Genomic DNA, 12,073 nt, shown 5'->3' with positions numbered 1-12,073 from the left:
GTTGCTCGACAGTAATATAAATCAAGCTGTATATACAATTTTTTTATACGAGAAAACTAAAGCTCTATAAAATGATATTCTACAAATGTGAGATCTGACGTCAAAGGACCTGGACTAAAAATAACAAATTCTGCTCTGTGTCCCCAGACAAGATACTTAACCTCACTGAGTCTTTCCCTTGTCTGTAGTTTGTGGATGCCTGTCAGACATATTCCATCCACATGTGAGTGCACAAGTACATGTACGCAAAGCGCACACACACCCTAAAAATAACTTGAAGAACCTGTTAGGGGGTTCTGGGAAAGGCATGGAGCTCCTTAATGATCTGGGTTAAGAGGTCCTGCCACCCCAAATTTGGCGATCCCAATGTGTGCAGCTCTAAGAGGAACCCTACAGAAGCAGGGGGAGGAAAGAGTAAACAACTCTGGCAGTAAGTCAAGAGGATGCTGTCCTCACACCGCTGAGGCGTATGAAAGTGCCCAGCACCTTTGAACAGAAGCTCCCTAAGAACAGAGACTCTCCCTCTGAGCCACAGCTCTGGTACCATCTGGAAGACTTAGTGTCTGGTGCATTAGGTGCAGGAAGTGAATGGTGCTCAATAGCCAGTCACTCCCTTCCCTCGTGCCTCGCCGCCCTGGTTATTTTATCCAATAAGATAATTTATACGTGGCTTTGCAATTACAGTCCAAGTATCTTCTACAGTCAAGTTCTTTAGATCCAAAGTCTACCACACTCAAGATGGATACCTATAATCTAGTGTCCCTGAATCTTCTTAGCATAAAAGACATCTAAGAGTAGATGGGAAGGGCCTTAAAGCTGGTTTAAAAACAGCAGACTCCAGATCTGAAACACGTTTAAACACAGGTTAATGAGAAAGCAACCATTAGGCCTTCAGGGCCAGAAGGAACACTGAGCCACTGAACACGACTCCGACAGAACAGACCTGCTTTGGAATTTTGGGCCTAAGAAAAAGCACAGATTTGATTTAACCTATTAAGTGAAGGACAAAGATTTAATTACTACGTTAAGACGATATTCACACTTGTGCAGTTTTAAAAGATCTGTAAAAATGAACAAAATTATTGGCATGCTGGTGATCAAATTAAACCTCTGATCTAGCATTCACTTCATTTCTTTGCTGAAGATATAAAACATAAACAACAACATGGCATGCAAGTAGACAAAACAAGTCATAAGCCAACTTACTCCTAAAAGAAACTTCAGCCCCACCCCCAACCCATCCCAAGGCTACGGACTCTTAGAAACAATATGAATGACATTGGTGACAGGATGTCTAGACCACACGCAGGATGGCAAAAAAGCCAAGGATGCTCCTATAGGTAAGTGCACGGACAGTTAGAGAGAAAGCAAGCTACGACAAGACAGAAAACAGCCAGCTAGGATCACTGGGTAAAAGGGGCCAATAGTCAGCTAAGCCTTACTGATATTACAGCACCAAAACCAAAGTGCTAGTCTAGAAGGACCTACCAGCACAGCACCAGAGAGCCAAATAAAAGAACACAACTTCTAGACTCTAATTCTCCTGCTAGAAACTCCCTTGAAGAGGTCACTTTGGCTCTCACAGGCATAAAGTGAGAATCTTGTCTTTTGCCTCAAAAATGTGAAGGTTGGGGCGCCTGGGTGGCTCAGGCGGTTAAGCGTCTGACTTTGGCTCAGGTCATGATCTTACGGTTCATGGGTTCGAGCCCCTCTTCAGGCTCTGTGCTGACAGCTAGCTCAGAGCCTAGAGCCTGTGTCAGATTCTCTATCTCCCCGTCTTTCTGATCTTCCCCTGCTCACACTGTCTCTCTCTCAGAAATAAATAAAACATAAAAAAAAATCAAAATAATTAAAAAAAAATTTTAAATGTGAAGGTAAAATATTGTTAATGGATACCCTCTACCTTGTAAATTCTGAAAATAAAGGGTACCTTTCTACATGATGTGAGACACTGGACATGGGGGAGTCTCACTGAATTCCCAATTTATCAGGCACTGTACTAAAATGCTCTACTTTCACGATCTCATTTCCACTTTTTAACAGCCTATGAATTAGATAGTAGAGTGGGCCTCATTCACCTTAACCCAGGGCTCCTGGCTTAAAGCATCTGCCAGGGGCCTTCAGTCAGTAGAGGGCAGAAGCAAGGTGTGACCCCAAAGCCCCTATTTCTTCTGCCCCTCCTGGAAGATTTGAAAAGGCAACCTCAAAGTCTTTTTGGATGTAGGTACAGTAAGAATAATACTTTATGTTTTGATGTAAGGTAAAATTATGTTTCAATTAATGAATATTTGCTTTAACCAATCAATAAACATTTGCAGAAAGCCTACTAAGTGCTTCGCACTCTGCAAGGTTATGGGCTTAAGGGTTAATAAGCTATTATTCCCACACTTAGAAGGGCAGATGTGCCAACCTTCTTGGTGTATTCTCAGGGTGGGATGCAAATACAAAATAAGTAGTGTGTATCTGAAAAATCAATACTGGGAGCCGGAGCCACAGCAATGCCAAGGAGAAAAAGAAAGAAATAAGTAATGAAAACGAGAAGACAAAGATGTCATTACCAGATGAACTAGGAAAGACAATTAAAAAACTTAACCTGATAATTAAGTTTAAGCACTTAGGAACGGACCAAAGGGACTATATCTAAGAATGAAAACAACCAGGTTTGAAAAATGATTATTTCAGTACACACGGGAGCCAAAGCCATACATTTTAGAAGCTGCCCTTGTTCTAATCTCCAGCTCTCAATGCTAGGATGAAGTCAGGATCCATTTCTTTACCTCTGCACTCTGAGTGAATGCAAAGGCAGAAATTTGGTTTTAAAATAAATATTAAAGTACCCTTTGAGAGTAGCATAAATAACACAAGCACAATTCGCTACCTTGGGTGTGATATGCCACATGTGAACACACTGCTATCAAAGATCACCTGAGAAATTAGTTATACAACAGCTGTTACTTAATTACTGAACTCCTATGCCAGTTACTATCAAGTGTTTTCCTAAGAATCTGGCCTGCCTTCCTTCCCATGACAGGGGACACAAGTCAAGCCATGGTAACAATTCTTCAAGCCCACTTAGAGCAAGCACACAGAAAATGCATTTTGCTCCACTGGGCACTGTGTGAACGAGTGTAAATATTCCTTCTATACCAGTGACTAAAAGCCCCAGAAAATGCCTTTTAAAAAAAAATCATCAATGTTCTAGCCTTAAATATTGTTTAAAAAACATTTACAAGAGTTTATCAATAGGACTGCATCTCAAAACACCACCAACAGCCTCATTTTTATTGAAAAACAAGTCAAAATAACCACACACACCAAGACATGCTACTCTCCCTCTATTATCATCTCATCGGTTTCTGAGGATTCTGCTGTTAGACTGTATTTGTGTTCAGCCTGGGAATACAGGGACTGTGCCAATATTGCTGTTCATCAGCACAGCTGTCTCCAACTTCAAGTGTTAAGACTCCATCAGGACCCTGCAGTGACTGCAAGACTGCAAACTGTTACTACTGTGTTTTCTGCGGAGATTCTCCTGCAGGGGCAGAACCACAGGCCCTGGCTTATTGTACCCACGATCTTCCACTTCCCAACTCCTACAACAGTGACTGGAATCGAAACGGTTTTGAGTTATCCAACCCAGATCACTACTACCGAGTAGTTCTGCTCCCAATTTCTACAAAATGAGCCAAGGGCTATCTGTGAGCATGGTGTTTCTCAGAAGGGGCTTATACACACCGCAAGTTAACCAAATACAATTGACAACTGACTGTGATTGTTGCATTCTGCATTTGTTGGTGGGGGCAAAGCATTTTAAAATAATTAAATCCATTTTTTAAAAGTCAACAGACATTTACAAAGCAACGTGACCAACAGTATTGAGCTAACAGCTAGAAAACAAGGCAGCTGAGAGGTAATCCTGAATCCAAAAAGCTCATATCCTAGTAAGAATGTAGCTGCGTATAAGCCTAACACTAACTGGTAATAACTGCCACACAGTGTGGGGGAAAATGCTCTACAAAGTCCTCAGTTTTGACTTGAAGATCCGGGGTGACGAAAGTCTAGGAGGACCTCATAAAAGAAATGGGCACAGAACTGGTTGGTGGCAATGAACAGAATTTCACTTATTGAAGGGAAGGAAGAAAATTTCAGAATGAAGAGCACGAGCAAACAGGCTATTCAGGCAGAACAGTCTTGGTGTTTGTATTGATTCACTTTGTATATGTTTTATTTGGCTAAAGGAAGTGGAAAGCAGAGAGGATCAGCCACAGCTAGAAAAGAGAAAGCACTTGCTAAATCTCTGTGGATACAAGCCTAGCAGATGGAGAGAAGTCCAAGCCCACCACCTAGAAAGATGGATGGCCTCAGAGTAGGCACTTAACTTTATACAATGATAATGTCTTGGCTTACAGACTTGTTAAGGTCTTTCCAAGTTTTGTTTTGTTTTGTTTGTCTTGCTTTCAAGATCTTCTGATGAATGGACCAAGATTCCAAATCTGCATAGTCAACTCCATGTTTTTAACATTTAAGGATTCTGTTCATGTGGAGTAGAAATATCCCCTTTAAAAAAAAAGTTTATTTATTAGTTTTGAGAGAGAGAGAGAGAGAATCCCAAGCAAACTCAGCACTGTCAGCATAGAGCCCAACCCCAGGCTTGATCTCACAAACCCTGAGATCATGACCTGAGCCAAAATCAAGTTGGAGGATTAATGGACAGAGCCAAGCAGGCATCCTGAAACATCCCTTTTTTAAGGCTGATGCAAAGAAACTGGATCAATACTTATTGTACGAGGTCTAATTTACACAACTGTTATTTCAATAAATGTACAGCTAACATCCAGCAGTAAGCAGTTCTGAATTCATATTATTATCTGAAGGTGTATCATAGATTTTTCAAGCCCATGTGTATTTAAATTTGCTTTTGTTTTATTTGAGAGAGAGAGCATGAGCAGAGGAAAGGAGCAGAGAGAGGAGGAAAGAGAATCTTAAGCACATTCCACTTTCAGTGCAGAGCCTGAGGTAGGGCTTGATCCCAGGATTCTGGGATCATGACCTGAGCCAAAATCAGGAGTCAGACACTCAACCGAGTGAGCCACCGAGGCTCAGTATGTGAACCTAAATTCACTTTAATTCAGTATGTGCCTCATAGCATTTTCAGGGAAGATAAGGGAAGTGGAAAAAATTATGGCATGACAGACTGCCACCAATACCAAAGAAACAGGGACAGACTGACAGAAACAGTGTGAGCTCGGAAGTCAGAATGACTAAGGCTGACCACCCTGTCCTCTTCTGAGACAGTACCTCATGATGGTTAAAAACAGCCCCTCCTGAGCCAGATTGCTAGAGTCACATCCCAGCTCCTTCACTTACTAATATGACCTTGGACAAGTTACTCAACTTCTCCGGGCCTCAGTTTCCCCATCTATAAATGGGGGTAAGAATATCATATCTACCTCAGGGGATTGTTGAGAAGAATAAATGAGTAAAGTGCTATAAAAAATGTTTGCTATCTTAGGCAAGCAACTTTATTTAAGCTTCCTCATCAGTTAAATGCATTCTTTCATTGGGCTGTGTGAAAATTAACAAGCTGAGCCTGTAAGAAATCTATCTGAGCACCTGCAAGGAGCCAATACCAAACACCTGTTTTATGCCTGGTGCTGAAGGTAAGCTTTACATGGGCTATCTCATTTAATTTTCACAACAACTCAAGGAGACTGGTAATATTTACTCCCATTTTATTCACTCAGATAAAACCAAGATGGTATGTAAGTAACTTGCCTTAGATCAGAAAGTGAGCAAATGGCTGAGCCTTGAGCCTTAAGTATAAATTAAATATATTTAACTCAGGTTCTTTCATCAGCACCTGGCTGAAATGAGAGTTGTGAAAGACATTTTTCAGTCAATTGGGCTGAATGTTAAAGACATCAGGGAATGATTCTTAACTTTGTAAATGTGATGACAGTATTGTGGTTTCACAGAACACATCTTCATCGTTTAGGAAATAAGCTAAAGTATCTAGATATAAGGTGTTCTGATGTCTGATTTCTTTGAAATGGTTCAACAAAAATATTTAAGTTTTTTTTTTTTCTTTTACAGAGAGACCTTTCAATATTAGGAAAAACAGGACTAAGGACAAAACTACAAGTCCATTCTCAGTGAGATATGTGGTTCAGAGAAGAGTTTATGAGAGGAACAAAATAGCTCAATAGCACTCCATGTCTCCTCAGTTAAGCTCGCTTGAGAAGGGTTTCTTCATTTTGCCTATGAATTCCCACACCATTCACGGCCATAATCAAATGCTTTAAAGAAACTGAAAAAATGTATATGACTTAAAAAATTTTCCACTCTTATGTACAAAAGATCATTTTCAATCATGTGTTGATGCTTTTTACTTTTGAATTATACAAAAAATTGGTAGAACTATAAATGTTAACATGCATTTCCAGCTGGAGTAGAATTAGACAATGGTCAGAGTATTTTCTATACAGAAGCTATTTTTTAGGGCAATCTGCAAAAAGAGAGGACGAGCTTTCCTGAACTACCATATATTTACTAGAGGAGTTTTAAACTGATATGGAAAAGAGCATTAGAAAACAAAACATTATTTTTTTTTAATCAGGCACCATTTTGCCAGTTGCAAGATTCTGACTTATTGTACTGTGATGCCAAATGTAACATTTATATATATGTATCATTTAAGAAAGACCTGAAATATATATGGACTATCTATTTTACCCAAAGCATAAATATATCTCCCATAGGTCTCCAGTTTGAGGTCACCAATTCTCTTTATATGTAACATACTTTGTCTACTTCTAAAAGGTATCTGCAGGAACTCAAAACATAGAGCTATTTGAAGAGAAAATAAAAGATCAAGATTCATACAGAGGAGGAGTAAATAAATCTAGCAAAGACCTAGGCTAGTATGACTACTATAATCAAGCAATGATTTTAGCTTGGAGCTTCTGGACAGAACCCCACAATAACAATAAAGCAATCACAGCAAAGCTGTGTAACCCAGACACCTTCTTCTAGGCACTAACATTTAAAAGGAATTTTTCAGCTGGGTCGTTACATAAGAACTTGAACAATATTATGGACAGTGTCCACAAATGGCAGTTTACAGCCCATGAAGCCTGTTTTCTGACAAGCTTACATTTCATGTCTCATGCCAAGGTCACTGCATTAAAAGTAATCCTGTGAAGGCCACTTCTGCAGTGGGCTAAGGCGCCACAGCTTTCTGATTTTCGAACTGAAACCAGAACCTGTCCTCAAATACCCATAGTCTTAAATGGGTTTCTGACAGCAGTGGGGGCAGTCAGTTCCCTGCTGNGAGATCATGACCCAAGCGAAAGTCAGACGCTTAACCGACTAAGCCACCCAGGCGCCCCAGAGGTAGTCATTTCTTGCTGGTGATCCCTCCCCAAATCCTTTTGCTTTGGATACAAGATGGGGTACAATGCAAAGCTAATATGCTGCGGTGAAAAGGGAGAACCCAAGCCAGTATTCCCAAGAGACGGAGCCAAGAAACCCACTCAACGCAGGGCAAGTAGAACCAATCTCCAACAAGAATCCCCAAGACCAGAGAAAGGCAACCATCCCTCCCTGCTACTACTATTTCTGTATGCAAGGACAAAGGAGGATCCAGAAAAAGACTTGCTCATTAGTCAAGCCCCAAAGTGGGGGAAGGCCCAGCAGCATATTTCTTCCCCTCCATATGTCAACCCTACAAGTGTAACTTTTTTTTTTCATTTTACCGTTTCAAGAATACAGTCTATGAAGGCAAAGCAAAATATCTAAACTAGAAAGACCAGCATAGATGGTGGGAGGGCAGCAACATGCACACAAGGTGGCATGCTCTCTAGCTGCAGGTCTCTGGCAGACCAGGGGTTACTGCAGTCAAAGATCTCTGGGGACCACAGGAAGGAAATTCCCTTTCCCAAACACCAACCCTCTCAACACCCCCTCCCGCCCAGCCTGGCAATAGCAGACGCCAAAGGATAAAGGGACATTTAAAAAAAAAAAAAAAAAAAGTGAAGTAGATTCTTAAGAGTAGAGCACAGCATTCTGTCACCTGCTGCAAGAAAAGCTCTCCCCGTCACCCAACCCTGAGTCACTTCCCCTCACTGCACCGTCAATGCTCGCAGGGGCAAAAGACCCCGGGCCTGGAGACCAGCTACCCGAAGTCCCTACTCCCCCCAAAGACACTCTCTGGGCCTCCCCCCAGGGCGCGTCCGGGCGGCTGCCAACCGGCTTTTTGCGCCCAAGCCGGCTCCACTGCTACCTTGGCTAATGGCAGCTCTGAATGAAAGGAGCCGAGGCAGTCTCCGGATTTATGAATGTGCAGGGGAGGAGGGGAAGGATATCATGTGACAATAAAGGAGAGCGTCTTATTCACAAAAAAAAAAAAGTGGCTGGTGGCGGGCACAGCCACTGAGCAGCAGCAATAGCCACCGTGCGGTGACCACTCGGACCCGAAGCGGACGACCTCAGGCGCGGGGCGCAGAAGCTCTGCCTCCGCTTCTCCCGCTATTAGAAATGCCTCGGGCGGGGATGGGAGAAAGCCAAACCCGATTTCACGACCGCAAGGCTGGAAGGAGCCTCACCTTGGCCTGCGGCTGGAAAAAAAAAAAAAAAAAAAAAAAAGCCCCCCACCCTGGGGAGGGCGATGGGCCAGCCCCGGAGTCCCTCTAGCCGAGCGCCCCGAGCATTGTTTCCCCTCGGGCTCGCGGGCCGGGCACGCATGCCTGTGCACGCGCACACAAACACACACACACGAATGCACACACAGACATACACACACACACTCACTGGCCCGCAGCACGTTGCCCCGCACGCTCCCGCCCGCCCCCGCCGCACACGACTCGGATCCGCCCCCGAGCGGCCCCGACCCCGCGGGGAGCCTGTCCCGAGCCCACAAGCGCGTGCACACACGCTCACACGCGCCGTGGGACCCCTCCGGAGGCTCCGGCACGATGACCCGCCGGTGGTGGGGGGATCCGGGCTCACGCAGACCCCCGCGCAGTCCGCGCCCGGTCTTCCCCTCGCTCCGCCGTGTTTTTATGAATGAAAATGTGGTATGCAAATGAGAGCGATTCAAGAAAACGAAATGGCGGAGCCTCGGCCCCAGTGGGCTCCCTAAGAGACCGGGGAGGAAGGGGGCGAGCGGCGGGGCAGGAGTCACAAAGTCACCAAGTGAAAACCCACTGACCCCAGGAAGCGGGAGCGGGGGTGTCAGGTCTTGGGCTCCCGCAGCCAAAGATTTCGGGGGGGAGGGGGTGTTTGTGAGTCCCCTGGGAGGGTGCGGGGACCGCCCCGAGGTCACCCGCTCGCCCTTGGCCCCCGCCGTGGCCACCAGCCGGCCGACCCAAGGCGCACCCCCGCCGGCCCAGAGCAGTCTTTGCCCCCTCCTCACTTCAACAACAAGAGGGGAAATCTCGCATCCCGAAGCCCACAGGCCAGCGAGTCGCTGCACCCCACGCCAAGTTCACCCAACCAGCGTCCCCGCCTGCGTCCTCAACCCCGGCCCCCATGCTGCCCCCGCGGGGCACCCTCTTCCCACCCCGCGGCCAAACTTACTCGTCCGGGTGTGTTTCTTCGGTCATTTTCCTGTTCACCTAGACGCCTGTCCCGCGGCGGGCAGCTTTGCTCCCTTCATCTTCCTGTCCGTTCGCCCCCCTTCTTCACATCTCCGAAGATCGCCTGATTTGGTTGGGGAGGGGGAGCGGCAAGAGATGAAGGGGGCGCCGCAGAAGGCAGAAGGGGAAGCTGGGCGACAGGAACGCGAGGTGAGGTTTGGGGAAGGGGTGCAAAGGCAAGCTGCGGGAGGGGTGAGCGCCGCAGCGCCGCGGGCGAGGCAGGAGGGGCTCCGGGGGCTCGGCTGCGGGCCGAGGGGGAGAGATTTGGGCAGGGGACGGCGGTGGCGGAGAGGAGGAGAAAAACAAGCGCGCCGTGGAGCGGCGGGGACTGCTGAGAGGAGGAGGAGACGAGGGCCGGCCGGGGGTGGGGGCTCGGTCCAGGGTCGCCCCCGGGGGCCGGGCCAATCACGGTTCCGGGGAGCGGTCGGCAGCCGGGGGAGGTGCGCCTGGGAGGTGGTGCAGGGCGCCCCGTCCGAGCCCCATCTCTCGACTCCACCGATTTACTCCATATTGGATTCTCACCGCCGCCAACAGGAGGAGGAAGTAGGGCGGAAGCGATGACGTCTTCCCAGCGGCCAGAGGTGGTGGAGTGCAAAAAGCTTCCTACTTGCGACCAAAAGAAAAAAAAAAGGAGAAAAAAAAAAAAAACAACTTTGTCCCGCCCACTGAGCATGCCCGGCTTCCTTTCCCCCTCCCTCCAGACTTCCACTCCCGGTGGAGCCCGGAGCGGAGCTGTTTGTGCGGCGTCTGTCTAGCTCCGGATCCGCTTTCGCCAACGTTCCGGGTTTTAAGATGCCCGAGAAGAGGGAGGAGGCGGGAGCCAGGGCCTGGCACACATCTGGCTCCGGTTTGGTTCCCTCCCTACGTCTAAACCCCTGGATTAAAAATAGTGGGGGGCGGGGGCGAAGACGTGGAGATCAGGGGAGGCCCCGAGGGGTGCTCTGGCTCAGAGGACCAAGTACCCTCAATGGTGGGGCCGGAGGGTGGGGGCGGCACAGGTGCTATTGCCCGGGTTCTGAATGGCAGAGGCTTTTTTTTTCTCTCCAATTTCACGTGAATCTTGTGATCTTTGTCTTGCTAGAGGAACGGGCGCTTCTGAGGAATCATTTGTACATTAAAAAAAAAAAGTAAATCCAACACAGCCCAGCCCAGAAACATTTGCATTTCAATAGAAATGATGGACTTCCTCGGGTTAAAAGGTAAGCCCAAATACATTTTTAAAATTATTTCGTAAACCTCTCGAATGTTGGTGGAGGATTCCTCTTGTCCCAGGTCCTTGAAGGCCATAGTTACTGGGACAGAGTGTGCCAGTCCAGTGGGCTTTGGCACAGATGGGGAGATGGAGAGCTTCTGGATTCCGCCTCCGCACCCCCCCCCCTTTTGTCTTTAAATGATTTTTCTTGCCTTGGCCTGGGACCATGGGGCTGGGTGGGCCCATGCTCTCCAAAGCAGCATTTTCTGGGCAATGGACAGGGCTGGCTTCCTTGGCATGCAACCTGTCCTGTTACACAGGGCTCTTGGTTTGAGTGTCTGCTGTTGCTGTTTGTTTGTTTTTTTAATTAAAAAAATTTTTTTTCCTTAACGTTTATTTACTTTTGAGAGAGAATCAGAGTGCGATCAGGGAAAGGCAGAGGGAGAAGGAGACACAATCCGAAGCAGGCTCCAGGCACCTAGCTGTCAGCACAGAGACCCATGTGGGGTTCAAACCCACAAAGGGGGAGATCCTGACCTGAGGTGAAGTCAGATGTTTAACCAACTGAGCCACCTAGGCGCCCCTCTGCCGTTGCAATTTTGAAATTCTTTACAGTGTTGTGACAAGGGGCTCCATATTTTTACTCTGCAGTAGGTCCCAGAAATTACATAGCAGTTCAGTATTTCCTTCCGAGGGTCTTGCTAGAAAGCCAGAGATTCAGCCCCTGCTCCTTCCTGCTCTCCAAGCACAGTAGACTTTTCCATCCTCCTGAATGTGCCAAGAGAACATGCAGAAATTTTAAGTAAATAGCGACCATGGAACAAATTAAGAGATCAAATATATGCCTCAAATGTAGTATACCTAAGGGGTATATAAATGCATTTGGAGAGCTACAAGTGTTCCAAAGAGTGTCACCCCGAGTCAAGGAGAAACTAGAGGTTTACCCTAGGTTCATGCTGATCACAGCCATGATTTTTGTGGATCTGGATTGTTTACCCACCTTTGATGCTGAGTGCTGGTGTGTGGTGCTGAAAAGAACTAGTTGGGAGGAATGCCTGGGTTCTGTTTTTTCCTAGCAGCTCCGAAACCTTGAGTGAGACTTTTAGCAATTCTTCAGTTTCTTTATAAAACAGGGCTACCAAGGCCAATCTTGTCTTTCTTGGGTTTGGGGCCATTGAGAGTTTATGAGAAAGCACTGAACAAAGGAGGATCTCATTGTTCTCTAAATCCCCATAAGGCTAAGACA

The 12,073-nt window shown here is 46.4% G+C and overlaps 1 protein-coding gene across 1 annotated transcript in view; it reads right to left on the bottom strand.

Moving 5' to 3' along the window:
- Positions 1–10,171, bottom strand: part of SPRED2 (sprouty related EVH1 domain containing 2) — a 111,146-nt gene extending 100,975 nt beyond the window's left edge. The window contains exon 1 of the mRNA XM_077766408.1: positions 9,577–10,171. Within this exon, the coding sequence (XP_077622534.1) occupies positions 9,577–9,602 (26 nt within the window). The 5' untranslated portion in view covers positions 9,603–10,171. The remainder of the gene's footprint in view (positions 1–9,576) is intronic.
- Between the last annotated feature and the right edge of the window lie 1,902 nt (positions 10,172–12,073).

The sequence above is a fragment of the Crocuta crocuta genome, unplaced genomic scaffold (assembly GCF_008692635.1).
Source record: "Crocuta crocuta isolate KB4526 unplaced genomic scaffold, BGI_CrCroc_1.0 scaffold113, whole genome shotgun sequence".
NCBI classification, from domain to species: Eukaryota; Metazoa; Chordata; class Mammalia; order Carnivora; family Hyaenidae; genus Crocuta; species Crocuta crocuta.
Note: the sequence above shows the minus strand (reverse complement) of the source record. Positions and strands in the feature narration are given on the sequence as shown.